This window comes from Oryx dammah, unplaced genomic scaffold (genome assembly GCF_014754425.2).
Source record: "Oryx dammah isolate SB20612 unplaced genomic scaffold, SCBI_Odam_1.1 HiC_scaffold_18, whole genome shotgun sequence".
Lineage (NCBI taxonomy): Eukaryota > Metazoa > Chordata > Mammalia > Artiodactyla > Bovidae > Oryx > Oryx dammah.
In genome coordinates, this window is record NW_024070202.1 from 48,656,578 (window position 1) to 48,681,261 (window position 24,684).

Genomic DNA, 24,684 nt, shown 5'->3' on the forward strand with positions numbered 1-24,684 from the left:
TGTAGAAATGGGCAGAGAAGAGCTAGTAAATTTAAGAGTGGAGTACTTCTTCATTTTGTACTCCATGAAATGTTTTGGGAGTGCTTTCTGCATATCTGGTCGAATGCTAAGTATACAGTGGTGAACATGATGGACAAGTCCTTGCTGTCTTGGAGCTCAGAGTCTAATAACAGAAGCTAACAGAAAGCTAGCAAATTAGCAGTCACAAAATATGAACTGTTGAAAGGACAGTGTGATAGGGTGTAGGAATTAAAACCAGACCCCCGAGATCAACTAGGTCCCTAATGAAACAGAATAGTGGGAGAAGGACTCCTTGAAGTGAGACCAGAGGATGAACGTGGAGAGGATCTTGCCAAAAGTCTGGCAGTGCATTTTGGGTTGACCCACGCCCATCAGAGTGGGAAGAGTCGGAGGCTCTGAGTGAGGGCTGGTGTGGCTGGAGCTGAGTGGCTGAGGGGAAGGCGGAGGAGGAGGTAGGAATGTGATGGCCTCTACCGAGGGTTTACTCTGGAGAATGGGGTGTTCTGATTTAAACTTTTAAAAGATTACTTTCAGCTCTGTGTGGAGAACATATTGGATAGATATGAAAACATCTTGTACAGACTTCCCTTGCTTAACAAAATAGACACAGTGTTTTCTTTAAAGAAAAGGTGTCAGTCAGTTTTATTGTTTCTTCTATTTTTTTTTAAATTGAAAGGCTACAGAGGTTTATAGCAGTAGTTGACAAACTTTTCCTGTAAAGTTTTTTTTTTCCTGGGAATTCTATTTTCAAATAATCGATACTTCATGCTTTGGGGGCCTTTCAGTTTCTGTCACAACTCTTCAGCTCTGCTGTTTCAGCTTAAAAGCAGCCGTAGATAATACATAAATAAACACGTGTGGCTGTGACCCATGAAACTTTACTTGTGGAGATTTGAATTTCTTATACTTTTCATATGTTAGGAAACATTCTTTTGATTATCCTCCCACAGTCATTAAAAAAATCATTCTCAGTGTAGGGATCCTACAGAAAGAAATGTGGCCTTCAGGCAATGGTGTGCTGACCTTGGCTTATAGTAAGAACTCTGTGGCTAGCCTGCCTGGGGTGAATCCCAGCACTACAACTTCTCAACTGTGTCACATTGAAGAAGTTGCCTGAGCAAGTTGATTTTCTTACATCTTTCCTTTTGAGAGGCCATGCATTGTTTGTCTTTCTCTGTCTGACTTATTTCACTGAGCAGTCACCTGCTTCATGGGGCCTGTTACTAGGATGTGTGTGTGCGCGCGCTCAGTTGAATACAGCGGAATGTGACCCTATGGACTATAGCCTGCCAAGCTCCTCTGTCCATGGAATTTTCCAGGCAAGAATACTGGAGTGGGTTGCCATTTCCTCCTCCAGGGACTCTTTCCGACCCAGGGATGAAACCCATGTCTCTTGGGTCTCCTGCATTGGCAGGCAGATTCTTTACCACTGTGCCATCGACACTCCCTATTACTAGAATAAAACTAACATTTGTGAAGCCCTTAAAACAGTGCCTGGCACATGGTAAATGCCACATCAACATTTGTTTGAACAAAAAGATTTTTATCTTGAAATCAGAAATAAATAATAAAAACCAAAAATGCCCCTAGTAGAAATCACGCTTATGCACATTGCAGAAGACCTTAATTGTCTAGATGCAGATCTCAGATGTCAGATCCCACCAAACCCAACAGAAGGAAATGAGTCTGTAGGAGGAGGAGAGCATCTGAACAGTTGGTACAGGGCAGGGAGGGCAGAGCTTCAAAGATTCACCTGATTTCTGACTGTTTGCTTTTCAGCATGCAGAGCAGGAATTTTAATGGCAGAGGTTGAGGGTGAGGGGCGACTATGGTAGATAAAAGACCCGACGAGTGATGGCAGGCAGAAGGAAGAGAGGGGAATAAAGAAAGCAGGGAGGAGAGCAGTACGCAGTAGCAGCGGTAGCAGGATGGAGAAACAAAATTCGGAACTGTGAATTCATAAGAGAAGTAGCAGGAGAAAGAGAGAAGAAGACAGGCTTTTGTGTGAGGTGTTCATGCAAAGTGAATGGGCTGGGGAGAAAGACTTAAATTGATGGCAAAAGTAAGTCAGGTGCAATATGGTGCTGAAAATGATTGAAGAAGACAGTTTCGGTGATATACATTTTATTTAAGGCTGCATGAAGCAGGCAGTCTCCATTCCCGAGGGTCCAGAGAACTGCACAGTAGGGTGGAGGGCAGGAAGCTTTTAGAGGATAAAGAATAAGGAACAAGGAAGAGAAAAAGAGAAAGTGAATGAGGAACAAGGAAGTGAGCATAGAGCCCAGATTTGGCTTGGCCTTTGGGGATCGGCTGACTGGATATACTGTATTGCTGGCAAAGTGGAGCGTTTCTAGAGACATGGGAGTGATCTCAGCTTTGCTTTGCTGATGTGGCACCCTGGGCAGGGGTGGCTCCACCTTGGGCTCAGGAAATTATTTTCAACATCTGTGACATGGTATCCCCAACCTTTTCTTTCTGAGGAGAGAGCTTCTCAGTAGGCAAACATTTATGATCACTTCAGTTTGAAGTTCCAGATGGTTTTTGTGAAGTGAGAAATAACTTTTTGTTTTGTTTGATTGTGTTAAAATCATCCTTATTTGACGTAGGCAGATACGAATTTTGGTTGGCATGATTTAGTTCATATCCAAATTTTTAAAGTTTCTTAAACAGCAGTGAGTTCTTAGGCAGCAGGATCTGCTTTTTCTAGGTCCACGTGCCATAATAGAATCTAGTTTGATGTGAATATTGGTTAGATAGGAAACACTAGCTTGCATATCCCTTGCCCTTTTAAAGAAAAATCTGCAACAGCTTCCTCCTCTAACTGGCTAATAGTATGTGAACAGTACCCATATAAATAGCACACATATACTGTACATTTCCTCAGTTCTTCTCGGGCCTCTGGCTTTTTAGCCATCTGAGATGGGTTTAAAATGCTGGTTTTAATTTCCCATTGTGAGTTTTGATATAGTCATGGACACAAAGCTCAGCACCGGCCGACCCTGGTGGTTCTGATGGTGGGGCCCCCTACTCATCACCATGTCCTCTGGTCACTGTGTGTGTGACATTAGAGCAGGAAAAGGTGATGTGAGGGTCTCCAGGAGACCCACGAGGTGTCTTCTGCTTTTAGGACCATCTCTTGCCTCGTTACCCCATTTTATAGTTATATGGTACCCATGTTCACAAAAGAACGGGCCTTTGGGTCCAAGTCAGTTGAGCCTTCCGGTGGTCAGAAGGGACTCTGAAGAGATGGCCAGCTCACTTACCGAGGGCATTCTCTTGGCCTTCGCCCTCCAGGTTGGAAGCTTGAGCACCTCGGGCAGTGGTCTTCTTTGAGCTCATTCTCAAATGAGCGCACCAGGAGTGTTAGATTCATTTTCCCTCAAATCCATAGTCTCCTGATGTGCCAGTACATGATTGCTTGCTCCCTGTGCAAAATCACTCCCTGTGGGCTCGGTTAAATGTGTTATGCATAAAATGTATTTAATATCTAATATACAGGTAAGAATTTACTCACATCTAGACATTTTATCAAGTTTTAAAGAAAGGGGCTACATTCTGAAAGAGTATTAAGTTTAGTGGTAAAAATTAAGAAACAGTATTAAAGAATATTAAGAGTATTAAACAGCATAAGGGCTTCCCAGGTGGTGCTTGAGGCAAAGAATCTGCCTGCCAATGTGGGAGACATGAGATAAGGGTTTGATCCCTGGGTCGGGAAGATCCCCTGGAGGAGGGCATGGCAATCCACTTCAGTATTCTTGCCTGGAGAATCCTGTGAACAGAGGAGCCTGGCAGACTATTAGTGGAAAAATTTCCTGGTAGTATTAAATAGTAGAATAGGGACTAAAAGATTTTGATGGGCTTCCAGGTGAGGTCGCAAAGAGTCAGATATACCTGAAGGGACTTAGCATGCGAACAGAATAAAGACAGTCTGTAGATTTTCAACATAACTGTTACAACACTTAGTCCTTTTTTATGTTCCCGCTGGACCTTCAGAGTCTTTAGTGATTAGCCCATCCAGACCTTTACAGAATGAACTTGCTAACCTGGGGGAAACACTTCTTTGGAAAACATTCAAGGGCTGTATTGATTAATGCCCACCACCTCCCTGAGACAAGTTGTATTACTTTCCCCTATTAGCAGGCTGGTAGTTAATGTCTAGTCACCTAAAGTGAACCTCAACTGTAACCATTCTTCCTTCTAATGTCCCGCTAGGAAATGTTATCCATTATGAGTAAGGAGACTAGTCTAATTGTGGATTTGGTGTTCTTGTAGATTATACATCCCAAAACTGACGATCAGAGAAATCGATTGCAAGAGGCTTGCAAAGACATCCTGCTATTTAAGAACCTGGATCCGGTAAGATAAATCTCAATAATAGAGATGATTTTTTTCAGTGTCCATATGAAGAACTGTGAAGGGTCTTGGATTTCACCCTCTTTACAAGCTGACATCACCCAGGGCAATGTAAAGGCCCCACCACAGATGCCTGCGTGTGCATTGGGTTGTGTTCTGGTTGCTGAGGGGTGACTGCTGTCAGAGCAAGTATGAGTGCCTGCTGTGTGTCGGGGGAAGGCATTAGGTCATTCATCAAAGGTTACTGCAGACACAGCCCTGAGAAGTGGCCCGGATGAAGAGAGGCTAAGACTGCGTTCTTCGGCCACTCAGTAGGGGTACGCAGGGTCCATGGGGGAGTGCCTCTCTCACCAGCCAGTATTATATTTTAATGTATGACTTTTATATTATACATATTTTAAAAATAAACTTCTACTTGACTTTAAAGGTAGAAGGATTTTTTTTTTTCCTTCATAAAAGTTTTGAAATCTCTCATCTTTGGTTTGGGATGTATTTCTAGAATCCCCTCTCTCAGAAGGAGTGATCATGCTGTTCAGACTTTGCCCTGCACCCTGACCTCAGTGCCCTGCTCCCTGACCTCAGTGCCTTGCTCCCTGACCTCAGTGCTCTGCTCCTTTCGTTGCAGATTATGCTCATTCATTGCTGTTTGTCATTTGGGGAAGAACCCTTGCTACCAAGTTCTCATGTGAAACCTGAATCAACTTGTATAACTTATTTCAGTTCTTTTTTTGGTCAGACTGAACATCTTAATAGTTTTCAGATTGATGCCAGAGAAGAAAACATTAAATCAAAACCCGTTCTTACAAGATGAAGTCTTTTTTAGAAGGCCATTTTTATAAAGAATACTTTATAATACATTTCATGCTGCATTATACCAAGTTTTCTATGCTGGATCATATTATTCCCTGAAATTACTTTTTAAAGCTCCTTGTCTGATACCAGTTATGTTTATGTTATATCCTCCAGGATCACAGATTATATTTTGTAACTTTGGAGATTTTATTTTAGGACCACATAGTACAAGTTTTGCCCACTTTGATCCAGGTCCTCCAGAATTATCACCTAAACTAAAGCTGTAAAGAATGGGGTTGCTGGTAACTAATGATGGAGGAAGAAGAAATGGAATTAAGATAGTGTAGGAATTTAGTTTATGAGTGAAAAACTGGTAGTATTTCCTGGTAGTATTAAATAGTAGAATAAGCAACTAAAAGATTTTGATGGGCTTCCAGATAATCTTAGATTTCTTTTATCTAGAATGATAATGATTCTATGAAACAAAGGACATGGAAACTATAATCTCTAGTGATCTTTCACCAAAATGAATTCAAATAATTGTTAGTGAAAAGATACAGGTATGTGTCGGTGTATGTGTCTAAGATGGTAATTTTGGTATTGGAATTAAGTTAATTTAGTATTTAATTCTTTTGCTTCAGATAGACCTAGAAGACAGCTATGAAGTTAACCCTTAGTTTTATCCTTAGGGGTAGGCTTCAGCAAGGAGATTCTATTTTCAGGCCAGAACTTTGCATGGGAAAATTGCAGGGTCACCAAAAACAGTTTCTCAAGCTTTAATATGCCTATACATCATCGGAGGGTCTTGTTTAAAATGCAGATTCTGATGAGTAGATCAGTGGTGGGGCCTGAGTCTGTATTTCTCACAGGCTCCCAGGTGATAGCAGTGCTCTCCTCTCACAGCCACACTTTGAGTAGGAAGGACTAGAACCCAATGTGAAGACACTCCAGGGCAGTGTTTTGGTACTACCATGTTATTTTATTTGTTTACTTTCCTATTCATTTCAGCCAGTATTTTAATGCTTCAGCAGTGATAACAGGCATCAGTGAAATAGCTGCCAGTTATAGTTTCCTCGGATGCTGCCTGTTCTGTTCCATCCTCTAAAGTAAATTGATTTTTCTTACCATTGCAACTTTAATTCTTTCAAAGCATTGTGAAAAGTTTGATTGCATTTTAAATAATAATAAAACTTTTCCTGTGTATTCTGACAGAGAAAATCTTTACTTAAATATAGTGGTTATTTTTATAAACATAGGATTTTTTTTTAGACTTTTTAAAGATTTTACTGCTCTGTTGAAAGTCATATATATATATACATATATATATATATTTAAAGGTCACAGTTTGTAAGGACAAAAAAGAAAAAGTCAGTTCATGAAATTACCAAGTTCATAAATTACCATTGTTGAATATTTTATTGGGATGAAGTAAACGTATTTATATAGTTGTTTCCAAAAGATCTTTTTTTTGAATTTGATCTCATACCATCTTGATTTATTTCTCTACTATCTAAAATCCTTCTAAGAACAATACAGAATATAAATAAGTAAAAATTAATTTTTCTCAGAAAATAACCACTTGAAATAGGAAATTTATCCCCAAATATAGCAGGTTGAAGATTTTAAGTTCATATTTTAAGCAAATTTCTAGTTTTTTATCATATGTATATTTTTGCCATAACCCAAATGCATTTAAATTGAATTACATACTTCATTTATATAATCTGCATATCATATAGCAGCTCCTTTCAGGTCAATTCCTTGACCACCCACTGTGTTCCAGGGCCTGTATAAAGCGTAGGATGCCACAAAAATACTTAGACATAGTTCTTGTGCTCTTGGAACTTATACTTGGTGAGGGATTCAGATACATATAAAAATCCAGTTGGTAAAATGTGATAAATGCTGTAATATGGTCAGGGCTAGGGAAGGGTGAGGGCTTCTCAGCTGAGAATCCAGGAAGCCAGAGAGACACTTGAACTGAGCCTCAGAAAATGAGTCAGAAATAGCCAGTTGAACGAAAAAACTGGAGAGTGTCAACACTGGAGCCTGAAGTGGAAGACATCCATTGGTGGGGGCTGAGGTGTACATGCTGCGTCAGGAAGGACCCGTGCGGCATGCCACACAGGAGCAGTGGACACACGCTCTACGCAGGCAGTAGCATTTTAAGCAGAGACAGTAACAGTCAGGGGCGGCTAAGGTCACTGTGGTGACAGTGTAGGGGTGGAATTAAAGGTGAGAGAGGGACAGGTCAGGAACAAAAGGACGGAGCTCAGTGAGGAAACAGCAATCATGCCTTGTTAAGGGGGAAAGAAACAGACTCAGCTGAGGAAGGGGAGAGAGTAATGGTTTCATAAAGTACTCAGGACAAGCAGAAGTTGGTCCTTGGTGAGCAAATGAACTGAGGCCTAACAGAAAGAGTCTCGGATGAGCCCCAGCGTCTGGTGCCTTTCCCTGGAAAGGGAAAACTTGGAAGGAGGAAGAAGAAGCCATGATTACAGATTAGCAAGAAGCAGTCGTGGCTTTGTATCCACTATCTCATTTGACTTTGTTAAAGGCGTTGTTTAGCTTGAAAATCTAGCACCTTCTAGACCTCAGAACATTTTTTCTTGGAGTTCTGTATATTCATACATTGAGCCCAGCATTTATAATTATTAATCTCTTTGAAGATATTCTTTTCATGAATATTTTAATGCTCAACTCAGTAGGCCATGTTTCTTCTGAAATACTTCTAATTTGAGGCAAACTGAAATAATTGTCCTATGCTATATGATAGGCTCTTTCATTAATGGAGAGTAAATTGTTATTTTTTAAGGGAGTCAGGGCCCTTTTACTGAGCTCAGTCTCGAATTTGCATTCTGTAGGCGAATAAGATGTGGTTTTCCTACAGGAGCTGTCAGTCCCTGAGATAAGCCTCTGCATATTAAATATTTCCTACATTCTTTGCACTCTGTGCATAATTATGGGGAAATTAACATTTTGATTGACTAGAACAGATACCTGTCACACACAGAAGTTCTAAAAGAAATAATTGTTCTGTATTTTAGCAGGGATTACTTTTTCATACATCCATGTATGAATTCTTAAGCTTTATAATATTTTAAAATGCAGCTAATTCCAAGATAACAAAAAGTTATTATATAGCAGTATATTTCATCTTTTTTACATTTAACATCCAGGACTAGAGCTAATCAATGAAGCTGATATTCCCCCTCCACCTGCTCTAAACAAGTTGAAATATAAATAGTAAGCAAAAATAAAATAATTGTAAACCATTTAATCAAACTTTGTAATTTTGATAGGTGACCATATGTTGCCTGGATTGATGAACTCATTTGGTCCCCATGGGGCCAATTAACATCACATCAAGAAAGCACTGTTTTACAGACCCATTGGCTTCATCTCCAGTCCTGGCTGTTCTTTCACAAGTAGGAGCCAGAGCTCACATAGGGACCCAGGAAGGGGATGAAAGCCACTGCCTGCAAACTGATCACCATCTTTCTTCCAGAAGTTTTTCTTAACTCACATAAAGATACACTATTACATTCTGGGTTCAGATGGAGAGTTTGGCAATTTAATTAATTTAATTTAAATCAGTATGCATATATGGGCTTCCTTGGTGGCTCATTGGTAAAGAATCTGTCTGACAATGCAGCAGACTCAGGAGCCGGGGTTCAGTCCTTTGGCCGGAAGATCCCCTGGAGAAGGAAATGGGAACCCACTCCAGTATTCTTGCCTGGAAATCCCATGAACAGAGGAGCCTGGAAATCCCATGAACAGAGGAGCCTGGCAGGTTAAGTCCATGGGGTTGCAAAGAGTAGGACACGACTTAGCGACTAAACAACAACAACAACATACGCATATGTAATTTACAAAAATTCAAAAGGAACAAAAAGAAGTCAGTGAAAGGGAATCTCCCGTCTATCCCTGCTTCCCAGCAATCCAGTTTCTCAGGAGTCAAGTTCTTTTAGCACTAAGAGCATATTTTTCCAGGGTTATGCTATGTATATACAGGTAATTCTTTTAAAAATTTTAGTGGCAGCAAACTCTACACAGTGTTCTGCCTGGTTCTTTTTTTTTTTTAACTAAACAGTATATTTGTATTTACAGAGATTACATATTCTTTTTAAAAATTATTTATAAAAGTTTAAATTGGTAACATTTATGTGTATAAAGCTAAACCATGGACACACATTATGTTTTGCTATTGTCTAATGTTTTAACATTGTACATACAAGAGGAGCCCCAAACAGGAAGTCAAAATAATGTTGAAAAAGAACAAAGTTGGAAGACTCACACTTGCAAATTTCAAAACTTTTACTCTGCCACCTGAATCTAACCTGATATTGTATATCAACTATACGTTAATAAATAAATAAACTTTGAAAAGTATTTACTACAAAACTACAGTAATCAAAAGAATGTGTTACTGACATACAGATAGGCATTATCAGTCAGTTCAGTTCAGTCACTCAGTCGTGTCTGACTCTTTGCAACCCCATGAATCGCAGCACGCCAGGCCTCCCTGTCCATCACCAACTCCCGGAATTCACTCAGACTCATGTGAATCGAGTCGGTGATGACATCCAGCCATCTCATCCTCTGTCGTCCCCCTCTCCTCCTGCCCCCAATCCCTCACAGCAACAGGGTCTTTTCTAATAGGTCAACTCTTCACATGAGGTGGCCAAAGTATTGCAGTTTCAGCCTCAGCATTATCCTTCCAATGAACACCCAGGACTGGTCTCCTTTAGGATGGACTGGTTGGATCTCCCTGCAGTCCAAGGGACTCTCAAGAGTCTTCTCCAACACCACAGTTCAAAAGCATCAATTCTTTGGTGCTCAGCTTTCTTCACAGTCCCAACTCTCACATCCATACATGACCACTGGAAAAACCATAGCCTTGACTAGACAGACCTTTGTTGGCAAAGTAATGTCTCTGCTTTTAAATATGCTGTCTAGGTTTCTCATAACGTTCCTTCCATGGAGTAAATGTCTTAATTTCATGGCTGCAATCACCATCTGCAGTGATTTTGGAGCCCAGAAAAATAAAGTCTGACACTGTTTCCACTGTTTCCCCATCTATTTCCCATGAAGTGATGGGACCGGATGCCAGGATCTTAGTTTTCTGAATGTTGAGCTTTAAGCCAACTTTTTCACTGTCCTGTTTCACTTTCATCAAGAGGCTTTTTAGTTCCACTTCACTTTCTGCCATAAGGGTAGTGTCATCTGCATATCTGAGGTTATTGATATTTCTCCCGGCAATCTTGATTCCATCTTGTGCTTCTTCCAGCCCAGCGTTTCTCATGATGTACTCTGCATATAAGTTAAATAAGCAGGGTGACAATATACAGCCTTGACGTACTCTTTTTCCTATTTAGAACCAGTCTGTTGTTCCATGTCCACTTCTAACTGCTGCTTCCTGACCTGCATATAGGTTTCTCAAGAGGCAGGTCAGGTGGTCTGGTATTCCTATCTCTTGAAGAATTTTCCACAGTTTATTGTGATCCACACAGTCAAAGGCTTTGGCATAGTCAATAAAGCAAAAATAGATGTTTCTCTGGAACTCTCTTGCCTTTTCCATGATCCAGCAGATGTTGGCAATTTGATCTCTGGTTCCTCTGTCTTTTCTAAAACCAGCTTGAACATCTGGAAGTTCACAGTTCACATATTGCTGAAGCCTGGCTTGGAGAATTTTGAGCATTCCTTTACTAGCGTGTGAGATGAGTGCAATTGTGCAGTAGTTTGAGCATTCTTTGGCATTACCTTTCTTTGGGATTGGAATGAAAACTGACCTTTTCCAGTCCTGTGGCCACTGCTGAGTTTTCCAAATTTGCTGACATATTGAGTGCAGCACTTTCACAGCATCATCTTCAGGATTTGAAATAGCTCAACTGGAATTCCATCACCTCCACTAGCTTTGTTGGTAGTGATGCTTTCTAAGGCCCACTTGACTTCACATTCCAGGATGTCTGGCTCTAGATGAGTGATCACACCATCGTGATTATCTGGGTCATGATTATCTGAAGATCTTTTTTGTACAGTTCTTCTGTGTATTCTTGCCTCCTCTTCTTAATATCTTCTGCTTCTGTTAGGTCCATACCATTTCTGTCTTTTATCGAGCCCATCTTCACGTGAAATGTTCCACTGGTATCTCTAATTTTCTTGAAGAGATATCTAGTCTTTCCCATTCTGTCGTTTTCCTCTATTTCTTTGCATTGATCACTGAGGAAGGCTTTCTTATCTCTCCTTGCTATTCTTTCGAACTCTGCATTCAGATGCTTATATCTTTCCTTTTCTACTTTGCTTTTTACTTCTCTCTTTTCACAGCTGCTTGTAAGGCCTCCCAGACAGCCATTTCGCTTTTTTGCATTTCTGTTCCATGGGGATGGTCTTAATGCCTGGCTCCTGTAAAATGTCAGGAACCTCCGTCCATAGTTCATTGGGCACTCTATCAGATCTAGTCCCTTAAATCTATTTCTCACTTCCACTGTATTATCATAAGGGATTTGATTTAGGTGATACCTGAATGGTCTAGTGGTTTTCCCTCCTTTCTTCAATTTAAGTCTGAATTTGGCAATAAGGATTTCATGATCTGAGCCACAGTCAGCTCCCGGTCTTGTTTTTGCTGAGTGTATGGCACTTCTCCATCTTTGGCTGCAAAGAATATAATCAGTCTAATTTCGGTGTTGACCATCTGGTGATGTCCATGTGTAGTCTTCTCTTGTGTTGTTGGAAGAGGGTGTTTACTATGACCAGTGCGTTCTCTTGGCAAAACTCTATTAGCCTTTGCCCTGCTTCACTCCGTATTTCAAGGCCTAATTTGCCTGTTCCTTTAGGTGTTTCTTGACTTCCTACTTTTGCATCCCAGTCCCCTATAATGAAAAGGACATCTTTTTTGGGTGTTAGTTCAAGAAGGTCTTATAGGTCTTCAGAGAACCGTTCATCTTCACTCAGAGGAATGCAAATTAAAATGCAAAGGAGATACTCTTTTTATTAGACTGTTGGATATGGTGCGGGCAGGAGGAGTCCTCCTGAAGATGGTTGATGGAACAGGCCTCCAAGGGAGTGCTGGCCACAGTCAATAACATTTTGAAGGTGTTCCCTGTCACCTCATCATTCCTTGTCTAGGATGTTATTCTATGCACATTTTTGAAATGACATGTGCACAGGCATTTTTTCATTGCAAAATGTGCATCGTGACAGCAAAGAATTGAAAAAGCAAGTTTGTCAGCAAGGCTCTGTATAAGTAAGTTTCGTACATCCATACATCAGAAAGCAATGCAGCTAATAAGAAACGAACATGAGGCTTTTAAGACCCCTGTCTTTTACTGGAGTTGCTGGCAAGCATGAGAACACTCTATGAAGGGCAGCCAGAAGTCTGAAAGCCTGCCCTAGGAGGAGCCCCAGTGAGCGCACCTGCCACCTGCTGTCACACTGATGATGTGCATGGCTGCAGAGGCCAGAACTGGTATGGCAGGGCAGACGTTTCTGGAGGTTTGGGAACAAGGTGAAGACCTGCCTAAGGAGGAGAGCTGTCTAGCGGTGATGGAGCAAAGACATGAGTTCCCTGCTCCTGTCAAGGCAGGCTCCCCACCTTACACATGCTGTCAAAAGGGCTCAGCGGTTTTCAAATTGTTTACTGGAACCCAGGAATTTGTAGAGGCGCTTCAAGGATCAATTCTGTAAACAGCTCTTTTTTTAAACCATTTTTAAAATATTGAAACATAGCTGATTTACAGTGTGGTGTTTGTTTCAGGTGTACAGCAAAGTGATTCAGGTATACATATATATTTCAGATTTTTTTCCCTCGTAGGTTATTACCAGATATTGAATATAGGTCCCTGTCCTATATAGTAGATCCTTACTGATTATCTGTTATATAGAATAATGTGTACTTCTTAACTCCAAACTCATCCTTGAAGTGTATTCTAACCATTAAATATTAAAACTAAAGTAAATGAACATGTTCAGATGGCTATATACATAAATACAAAATTTTTTATAAAGTGAAATTTCATATAACATAAAATTTACCTCTTTAAAGTGAACATGTTAGTATCCATAAAGTTGTGCAACCACCATCTGTATCTAGTTCCCAAACATTTTCATCACCCCAAAAGGAAACCCTGTGTCCATTAAGCAGTCAGTTCCCATTTTTCTCTCCTACTAGGCCCTGGCAATTACCAACCTGTTTTCTGTCTCTTTTGGATATTTCATATGATGGGGCTTTCTTTGTGGCTCAGACAGCAAAGAATTTGCCTGAAATGCAGGAGACCCAGGTTTGATCCTTGGGTTGGGAAGATCCCCTGGAGAAGGGAATACCCAACTCCGGTATTCTTGCCTGGAGAATTCCCTGGACAGAGGAGCCTGGCGGGCTATAGTACACAGGGTCACAAAGAGTCAGACATATACTGGAATCACACAATATGTGACTTTTAGTGCTTGGCTTACCTTAGTCATTATAAGGTTTTTGAAGTTCAGCTATGTTGTAGCATATATTCCTGTTGTTTAATCACTAAGTTGTATCTGACTCTTTACAACCGCATGGATTGGTAGCCCTACCAGGCTCCTCTGTCCATGGGATTTCCCAGGCAAGAATACAGGAGTGGGTTGCCGTTTCCTTCTCCAGGGGATCTTCTTGACCAGGGATCGAACCCGCATCTTCTTGTTGGCAGATGGTTCTTTACCACTGAGCCACCAGGGAAGCTTCATTCCTCTTCATGGGTGAATAACATTCCACTTTGTATAGAAGGTGGAGCGTGGTGAAACCACATATATGTGTATATATGTACACTTTGCTCCATGTATATATATGCGCATGCACAAACACACCACAAATTACTTTTCCATTCATCTTCAGGGGGCACTCGGGTTACTTCCACCTTTTGACAACTGCGACAAGTGCGACTATGAACGATCATATGCAACTATTTGCTGAAACACCTTTTTCAGTTCTTCTGGATTTAAACCTAGGAGTGAAGCTGCTGAGTCATAGGGTAATTCTGTGTTTAACTCTGAAAAGCCATCAGCCTATTTTCCACAGTGCCTGAACTAGTTTACTTTACCACCAGCAATGTACTAGGTTCTGATTTCTCCACATCATCACCAACACCTGTTATTTTCCTTTTTAAAAAACTGATACCATCCTAGTGGGGGTGAAGTGGCATTTCATTGTGGTTCTGACCTGCATTTTCACTCGTGACTAACCATTTTAAGAACGTTTTCAGGTGCTTATTGGTCATTTGTATGTTATCTTTGGAGAAAAGTCTATTTAAGAACTCCATACATTTTTAAAGTTAGGTTGTCTTTTTGTTGCTGAGTTACTAGTTCTTTCTATATTCTAGATATGAGGCCCTTATCATTTATATATGATACAAATACATATATATGTATTTGTGGTGTGTCTGTGTACACTTGATTTGCAAATACTCCATTCTGTACATTGTCTTTTTACTTTAGTGCATGATGTCTTTTGATGTACAAAATTTGCTACCTTTCTGAAGTCCAATTTATCTTTTTCTTTTCTTACTCTTGACTTCAGTGTCTAAGAAATACTGCTAACTTGAAGGTCATGAAGGCTTACCCTTGTGTTTTCTTCTAAGAGTTTTACAATTTCAGAGCTTATATATAGATCTTTGGTCCATTTTGAGTTAATTCTTCTACATGAAGTAGAAGTGAAGTAGAAGTCCTACCTTGTTCTTTTGCATGTGGAAATCCAGTTGTCCTTTCACCATTTATTGAAAAGACTATTCTTTCCCCAGTGAGTGTTCTTGGCATTTTGGTTGAAATCAAATTACTACTGATGTATGGTTTTGTTTCTAGACTATCAATTCTATTCCACTGTTCTATATGACTATCTGATTTCGGTGTTGACCATCTGGTGATGTCCATGTGTAGAGTCTTCTCTTGTGTTGTTGGAAGAGGGTGTTTGCTATGACCAGTGCATTTTCTTGGCAAAACTCTATTAGCCTTTGCCCTGCTTCATTCTGTATTCCAAGGCCAAATTTGCCTGTTACTCCAGGTGTTTCTTGACTTCCTACTTTTGCATTCCAGTCCCCTATAATGAAAAGGACATCTTTTTTTGGATGTTAGTTCTAGAAGGTCTCGTAGGTCTTCATAGAACCGTTCAACTTCAGCTTCTTCAGCATTACTGGTTGGGGCATAGGCTTGGATCACTGTGATACTGAATGGTTTGCTTTGGAAACGAACAGAGATAATTCTGAAGTTTTTGAGACTGCATCCAAGTACTGCATTTCGGACTCTTTTATTGACCATGATGGCTAGTCCATTTCTTCTAAGGGATTCCTGCCCACAGTAGTAGATATAATGGTCATCTGAGTTAAATTCACCCATTCCGGTCCATTTTAGTTCACTGATTCCTAGAATGTTGACGTTCACTCTTGCCATCTCCTGTTTGACCACTTCCAATTTGCTTTGATTCATGGACCTAACATTCCAGGTTCCTATGCAATAGTGCTCTTTACAGCATCAGACCATGCTTCTATCACCAGTCACATCGACAACTGGGTATTGTTTTTGCTTTGGCTCCATCCCTTCATTCTTTCTGGAGTTATTTCTCCACTGATCTCCTGTAGCATACCGGGGACCTACCGACCTGGGGAGTTAACTCTTTCGGTATCCTATCATTTTGCCTTTTCATACTGTTCATGGGGTTCTCAAGGCAACAATACTGAAGTGGTTTGCCATTCCCTTCTCCAGTGGACCAGTTTCTGTCAGATCTCTCCACCATGACCCGCCCGTCTTGGGTGGCCTCACACGGCATGGCTTAGTTTCATTGAGTTAGACAAGGCGTGGTCCATGTGATCAGATTGGCTAGTTTTCTGTGATTATGGTTTCAGTGTGTCTGCCCTCTGATGCCCAAGACCAGGAGCTGACTGTGGCTCAGATCAGGAACTCCTTATTGCCAAATACAGACTTAAACTGAAGAAAGTAGGGAAATCCACTAGACCATTCAGGTATGACCTAAATCAAATCCCTTATGATTATACAGTGGAAGTGAGAAATAGATTTAAGGGCCTAGATCTGATAGACAGAGTGCCTGATGAACTATGGATGGAGGTTTGTGACACTGTACAGGAGACAGGCATCAAGACCATCCCCATGGAAAAGAAATGCAAAAAAGCGAAATGGCTCTCTGGGGAGGTCTTACAAATAGCTGTGAAAAGAGAGAAGCAAAAAGCAAAGTAGAAAAGGAAAGATATAAGCATCTGAATGCAGAGTTCGAAAGAATAGCAAGGAGAGATAAGAAAGCCTTCCTCAGTGATCAATGAAAAGAAATAGACAAAAAGAACAGAATGAGAAAGACTAGAGACCTCTTCAAGAAATTAGAGATACCAATGGAACATTTCACGTGAAGATGGGCTCAATAAAAGACAGAAATGGTATGGACCTAACAGAAGCAGAAGATATTAAGAAGAGGAGGCAAGAATACACAGAAGAACTATACAAAAAAGATCTTCAGATAATCATGACCCAGATAATCACGATGGTGTGATCACTCATCTAGAGCCAGACATCCTGGAATGTGAAGTCAAGTGGGCCTTAGAAAGCATCACTACCAACAAAGCTAGTGGAGGTGATGGAATTCCAGTTGAGCTATTTCAAATCCTGAAGATGATGCTGTGAAAGTGCTGCACTCAATATGTCAGCAAATTTGGAAAACTCAGCAGTGGCCACAGGACTGGAAAAGGTCAGTTTTCATTCCAATCCCAAAGAAAGGTAATGCCAAAGAATGCTCAAACTACTGCACAATTGCACTCATCTCACACGCTAGTAAAGGAATGCTCAAAATTCTCCAAGCCAGGCTTCAGCAATATGTGAACTGTGAACTTCCAGATGTTCAAGCTGGTTTTAGAAAAGACAGAGGAACCAGAGATCAAATTGCCAACATCTGCTGGATCATGGAAAAGGCAAGAGAGTTCCAGAAAAACATCTATTTTTGCTTTATTGACTATGCCAAAGCCTTTGACTGTGTGGATCACAATAAACTGTGGAAAATTCTTCAAGAGATGGGAATACCAGACCACCTGACCTGCCTCTTGAGAAACCTATATGCAGGTCAGGAAGCAGCAGTTAGAAGTGGACATGGAACAACAGACTGGTTCTAAATAGGAAAAAGAGTACGTCAAGGCTGTATATTGTCACCCTGCTTATTTAACTTATATGCAGAGTACATCATGAGAAACGCTGGGCTGGAAGAAGCACAAGATGGAATCAAGATTGCCGGGAGAAATATCAATAACCTCAGATATGCAGATGACACTACCCTTATGGCAGAAAGTGAAGTGGAACTAAAAAGCCTCTTGATGAAAGTGAAACAGGACAGTGAAAAAGTTGGCTTAAAGCTCAACATTCAGAAAACTAAGATCCTGGCATCTGGTCCCATCACTTCATGGGAAATAGATGGGGAAACAGTGGAAACAGTGTCAGACTTTATTTTTCTGGGCTCCAAAATCACTGCAGGTGGTGATTGCAGCCATGAAATTAAAAGACACTCCATGGAAGGAACGTTATGAGAAACCTAGACAGCATATTTAAAAGCAGAGACATTACTTTGCCAACAAAGGTCGTGTAGTCAAGGCTATGGTTTTTCCAGTATCATGTATGGATGTGAGAGTTGGGACTGTGAAGAAAGCTAAGCGCCAAAGAATTGATGCTTTTGAACTGTGGTGTTGGAGAAGACTCTTGAGAGTCCCTTGGACTACAAGGAGATCCAACCAGTACATTCTAAAGGAGATCAGCCCTGGGTGTTCATTGGAAGGATTGATACTGAGGCTGAAACTCCAATACTTTGGCCACCTCATGCGAAGAGTTAACTCATTGGAAAAGACCCTGATGCTGGGAGGGATTGGGGCCAGGAGGAGAGGGGGACGACAGAGGATGAGATGGCTGGATGGCATCACTGACTCGATGGACATGAGTTTGAGTGAACTCTGGGAGTTGGTGATGGACAGGGAGGCCTTGTGTGCTGCAATTCATGGAGTCGCAAAGAGTCGGACATGACTGAGTGAATGTACTGAACTGAACTGCGAGAAATTTATATTTTTAACAGTTCCTTCCTTTTTTTCTGGAAGCCCTGCAGTCAGTTCTGTACTTTGGTTTCCTGAAGCTACACTGTTGTGTGAGTGTGGAGGTGCTGGCCTGTGAGTGAGCCCTTTCAGTCTGAAAACTTACATCCTTTGGTACTGGAAAATTCATTCCTTAGTTTCCTAATTATTTTCATACATTTGTTGTCTCTGATATCACTTTGTTCCTCTTATCTTTTCATCTGTCGACTTTCTTTGAAGTTTTTTATTTTAATTTACCTTCTTAGTTCTTTATTTACTTACAGAAGATTCTGTGGTGGTGGGTACATTTTTACCTTTGTGGGTACCTTTGTTTAAACCACTGAGTGTATAGCATCAAGAGTGAACCCAGATGTCAGCTGTGGACTCTGAGTGATATTGATGTCATTGTACGTTTATCACTTGTAATAAGTGTACCCTCTTCTGGGTCATGTTAATAGAGGAGAGGCATGGGGAAGCAGTGGGTTTAGGACAGTTCTTTATGCTTTTTTGCTCCATTTTGCTGTGAACCTAAAACTGATCTAAAAAATAAAATAGTTGAAAGGAGAAAAAAATTTGGTAATGATGTTTTCAGTTTTGAGCTTATCTATTTTTCTCTTGCACTTTTTCTAATCATCCTGTTGTTTTCATCTCATGATTATGACATCATCTTGAACACCTCTGGGTGTATAGAGTAAAACTTTCTGAAAGCTCATCACTGTTCTTGAGTTTTCTAGCTCATTGGTGTTTTACTGCTGTTTATCTTAGTCTTGTAGGCTCCCAGAGGGGCTATGCAAAGCTGGCGAGGACCTCTGAGTAAGTGGGGCAGGCCTGACCATCAGTGTCCTGCTGGTTGGGTGGCAAGGAGCCAGCTGTTCACGTGGAGGAACCCCTCGTCCAAGCAGGTGAAGGTCCTTGTTCCAGGGCACCAGTCTTCACAGTAACTGTTCTAGTTCTGTCTTCTTTACTTAGTTTCTCCTAAGAACCTGACTCTGATCTCTTGTCTGGGAAGAGTTGGGATTAACACTTGGTTGCTAGTGTTCTGTGTTCAGGATGCAGACATGTGGAAGGAGAGTATCAGCTGATCGTGGAGGACTTCGAGTCAATCCCTCTGTTTTCAGCACTGCCTCAGTCCCATTCTGACCAGGCCGGGTGTTTCCCAGTCTGGAGCTTCTGGTGCTCTGACAGGTGGCTGGCCTCTCCACGCTGCAGGCCCCCTGCCCATCTCTGGGCGGCACCCTCTCTCTGCCCTCATGTAACTTCTCTTTGCTCTAGAAACCTCTCCTCCACTTTTCCTCTTCCTGTTCTCATCTTGGTGGAGTGGTACCTTCATGGTCCCTGTGAAATATTAATGGGGTCTCAAGAAGAGACTCACACGTAGTCTGTTTGTGCTTTTGATCCAGAATATTTTGTTTCTTCAACTTGTGTTTCCCACTTGCATCTCCCCCGCCCTCTATCTTCAGATCCTTAATTTGTTTATAGTAATAATTGGTTTTGGCCTGGGCAGTTGGAGTTGCTGCCTTTCTAATCCATAGAGAGTGACGTAAACCCTTCCTATGGCTTCTGAGTTTCCTGTTACCATCACCACACTGTTCCTCCATACCCATTTGTTCTAACTTCAAAGACCTGTGAATTGTCCCAGGACTTGTTCTGAAGAAGGATTTCTTTGGCCTTCTAGTTTATTCTCACTATCCAGGGTTGATTCTTAACCCTTGTCAAGCACACTTTAGAAGAACGAAGTTTCAAGATAGTTGTTGACTGATAGGTTTGATGTCTCTGTCTTCAGTTTTAATATATCTGTCCTAGGGAGGTACATGGTTGCTTCCTGAAGAGAACCTTAGTGATAAAGGACATGGATGGAATGTTTGCTACAATCATTTTTGGTTTTACTTTTAGTTTTTTTTTTTTTTGGTTATGTATTGTTTTCGGTGCTAAACCAAGAAGGATTGGTGTCAGGGTTTAAATTGGCTAAATATTTATAAATTACAGTGATGATTAAAATAGGAAAGGTTTTTTAAAGTTTAGATAACTTTTTTTTTAAGTTTAGATATCTTTAAAAGGCATTTGCAATAGTTCTTTATGAACCTGATAATTTTAGTTGTTAAGGTTATATTTCACAAGGTATATGATGATTCGATGTCGTTTCCTTTTGTATTAACGTGGTGAGAGTTGCAAAGATTCTGAAATAGATCAGTTATAATTACTTTTATTCAGGTACTGAATATGAGAGTAAATATATAATCATCTGGTTTGTATGTGATGAGAAGGGGACTGTTCTGTATGTTTTTTTACAAGACTCAATGGCAGTCATGATATTTCCATTTCTTTGAGCTTGTTCACAAAAATAGAGAGCATATTGTGGTTCTTTAAGAAAACATGGTCTACATAAACAAAGATTATGTCTTTTATTTTTGGAAAATAGGAGCAGATGTCTCAAGTATTAGATGCCATGTTTGAAAAGTTGGTGAAAGAAGGGGAACATGTAATCGATCAAGGTGATGATGGCGACAACTTTTATGTGATTGATAGGTAAGTTCTGTGTAACTTTGCTCCTGAAATGTAATGAAACTTTTGTGAAAATCTTAATGTGTTATAATGACTGACGGATTAACATACAATGATTGCTGTTGCCTGTCTGCCCTTATTCCTATGTAACTGGGCCTGTAAACCTGCTTTGAACTTGTGTAATGAAACTGTGCTAGATCAAGGAAAGAGGTATAATATATGGATGACTATTGACTTTTGGTGAATCAATAAATCTCAGTCATTTACTGGGAGCCTCCTCATTTGTTAAGTTTACTTGAGGGCTAGTTACACCTGTCACAGAATGGGATACTCTTGTTAACATGAAAACAGCAGTGTGATACAGCATCTGGGATATTGAATCCATATAACTCAATCTGTTATTATGTTTCTAAAAAGTTTCCTTTATTATTGCTTAATGAAGTGAAGCATGCTCATGGTTTAAAAAATTCAAATTCAGAGGGACCTAAGGTGAAAAGTTAGTCTCTCTTCCTACTGCTGTAGCATCATCTCATCAGCAGAGTGAGTAATTTGTGTGTCCTTCCAGAAGTTGTTTATGCATTATTCTATCTGTCTGTTAAAAACTCTACAGAGGAATTATTTAAGTGAGAAGGTTTGTATTTATATTGAAAATACAATTTCAGAAAACTGAAGTTGTGTTTCACTTCATCAAAGAGTAGTATGTTTTAAGCAGAACTTGGGTAACAACCCTAAAATGTTAAAGGAGAGCAGCCTGAGCTGAGCCTTCGTTTCTCCACTTCTTTTAAGCAGTGAGGAAGTGTTTATGAGATGTTTGGAATCCTTAGCCTCTCCCGTTTGTGTAGAACATGGACCATCTCCCAGTCTGACTTGTTGGGTTACACCGGCTTCTCTGGGCCCAGCTGTGTTCTACTCAGAGGCCTCACAGGAAGTCCCCTCACCTGTCTGTGTCGGCTCTGTTCCCCGCTCTGGGCTGTGGGAGGTGCCTTTCATGCATCAGCACCGCATGCTCTGTGAATCCTTCAGCCCCTCATCCCTTAGACCTTGGTGACCTGCAGGGCTGCACTAGCCAGGGCTGGAGGGGGACTCTGTGATTTTAGAATGGTCTCACGTGTAAATTGAAGTCACGATTCTGGTACCATTAGCAGCCTTCATCAACGAAACACCTCAGAAATTCACTGTTTATTGTATCGAATAGTAGGAGTATATGAGAACCCCAAATACCGTACAGGAATCACTTTGGTTTAGTTGGTATTTTGACTGTAAAACCTCCTTATAGTAGCACATAGTGCCTTCCCTTAGTTCCCCATCACCCTTTTGACAGATGAAAATTCTCAGGCACACAAAAGTGATGCGAGTCTGGAAGGTCACGCAAGAGAGTGCGGGCCGACCCAGCACCCGGGTCTCTTGGCCACCGTGTGTGTCTTTCTGTGACTCTGCACTGCCTGGGGCCTCATGTTCTCAGGGGAGAAATCTGCAGGAAAAGCGGCATGTAGTGTTTTAGCCAATTTTTAGACTGCTGTGATTTTAACAGGACTGGTAGCTCTCTGCACTTCTCATCAGCACATTTGTTGTATATTTTATCCTACTCAAAGTAGAAAAATGTAGAAAACGGTTTCAGTGCAAATATATAAATAGAAAAATTAATCTGTACTTGAAAAATAACTGTCCATGAGACAAATTCTAGAAGGAATCCCTGAAACAGCCATTCTAGTCATGAATTATATTAAAAACCGGTTATTCTTATTCATGAATATCTTTTGCGCAGTACCTCATGTGTTTGCTTTTGTTGCATCTTTACCATCTGTAATCCTTTCCTGATCTTAACAGCACTCCCTGTTTTGTCTTTGCCAGACTTTAGCCAATAGAATAAAGCCAAAGAATTTTCTCCTGTCTGACCTCACAGGTATTTCAGCAAGCCGTGAAGCCGTGTTCCCTGAACAGATACATGAACAGTACATGAAAAGACAGTCTTCCACAGAGAGAATGAAGTTAATAGAAATAAAGGATCAGGAGTGCAGTGACATGCAAACAGCATTTTATTTGCTAGAAAAAGGAACCCAATTAAAAGATAAGCACAAAAAATCTAGAAGACCAGGATTGGATATTTAGTCTGAATTTCTACCACCTTTAGATGGGCGGTCAGTCTAACATATAAGGCCAGGTGATATAAAGTGCCAGAGAATAAATTTTGCAGGCTTTGCAGGCCATAAGGTCTGTGTTGCAACTACCCACGTCTGCTCTCGTGGCACAGGTCAGCTGCAGAGTGCAGAAACGGCCAGCGTGTTTGTCTTTCCAGTGAAGCTTGATGTACAGCAGCAGGCAACCAGTCTTGGGCCCCAGCTTGCCAGCCCCCACCCTTTAGATCATAAAGGACCCTGTAGGTACTGTACAGTAATGGCTGACCAGATTGTTAGAGCTATATTCTTTTTTAAGATTATTTTGATCTCAGAAGTAATGCATGTTCGTTTTGGAAACAAAAACTTTTCAGTTACATAGTGAACGTCACTAGCCTCCATGATTCTTAAAGTCAGGGCTCATTGAGGTCAGCAGATTCACATGCATTCCTTCAGATGGTTTTCTTTGCCTCTTTTCTTTGGCTGCAATCAGTTACATTTTCATCCCTTATTTTTTTTATCTTAAATGTGTGTTGTTCGCCCTCCTTTCCCCCAGCAGGCCCATGTACAGACTTTACCCTAGTCCCATTGCTGGTCTCCTCCTCCTGCTGGTCCGGAACAGGCGGTGTCTTTGTCACGTATTGATGCCCTTTTATGACTGTTGTCATCAGAGAGGAAAGGAAAGTAAGAGCCCATCCCCAGCTGTCACCCTTGGGGATGTGCCCTCAGTCTCAGGGACGGCTCCTGTTACTTCCTGCACCTTTGGAAGGCTTCCAGTACATCCATCCAGCTTCCGCTGCTCCCAGGTGTAAAGACCTCTGCAAGGATGTAGCAGCTGGGAGCAGTGGCTTTTTTGGAGAAAACTGAATGGCTGGACCAGGGCAAAAGGGAACTTCCCACTGTTCATCCTTCTAAACATTTAAAATTTTAATCAAGTCAATGTGTTATAATGTCTGAGCAAGAAGACCAAGCAATAAGTAATTATTAAAAAAAAAAAGAGAGAGATTTTATTGCCAAAGGCTCATGTTTTGTTGTGATGAGACTTGATTTGAATTACTTTTACGTCTTCTTTTTCATGCATCCACCAGAGGAACATTTGATATTTATGTGAAATGCGATGGTGTTGGACGGTGTGTTGGCAACTATGACAATCGTGGGAGTTTTGGCGAACTGGCCTTAATGTACAACACACCCAGAGCAGCTACAATCACTGCTACCTCTCCTGGTGCTCTGTGGGGTTTGGTGAGTGAAGTATTTATTTGACCTGAATGTCATTTGTAAAAAATCATTATGCTAGCAGCCAGGTAGCTGCAGTATTTTAGTTTCAATAGGTAGATGGTTTGGGGATCACCATCGGTCATCAGAGAATTTATTAAGCAACTAACAGGTGCTCCTAAATGCTCCTCTTTTACCCATTCTTAAAAACCAGCCAGTCACACAAATAAACAGAGGCTTCAGTGCTGTTTTTTCTGGTAGGTTTCCGTGGTAGGTATAGTATCTGTGGTTCGAAGCAGGGTCCCCTGCCTTGTAGCATCTCTATCAACTGGGAACTTGCTGGAAATGCCCGTTGAGGCCCCACTTACTGATTCAGGCCTGCTGACTCAGACACTGGCTATGGGACTCCACAGTCTGTACTGGAGCAAGCCCATCGCATGAGTCTCATGCCTGCTTGAGATAACCACTGTAAACTGAGACTCTGTGCAGTATAAATTGATTGGTAACAACCCTGCATTGGCAAGCAACTGTGTAGAGAAAAAATACTCAATGTCTGTGTTTCTCACGTGGATGCACGTCAGAGTTACTTAGAGGTGTTGAAAAAGAAATTCTCTTACCTA

General features: G+C 41.0%; 1 protein-coding gene across 2 annotated transcripts in view; it reads left to right on the forward strand.

Annotated features, from left to right (window-relative positions):
* PRKAR2B (protein kinase cAMP-dependent type II regulatory subunit beta) overlaps window positions 1-24,684 on the forward strand; it is a 111,672-nt gene that overhangs the window by 74,170 nt on the left and 12,818 nt on the right. For both annotated transcript variants that reach the window (XM_040260826.1, XM_040260827.1), the window contains exons 4-6: window positions 4,294-4,377; window positions 20,653-20,759; window positions 23,938-24,091. In XM_040260826.1, coding sequence (XP_040116760.1) covers window positions 4,294-4,377; window positions 20,653-20,759; window positions 23,938-24,091 — 345 coding nt within the window. The remainder of the gene's footprint in view (window positions 1-4,293; window positions 4,378-20,652; window positions 20,760-23,937; window positions 24,092-24,684) is intronic.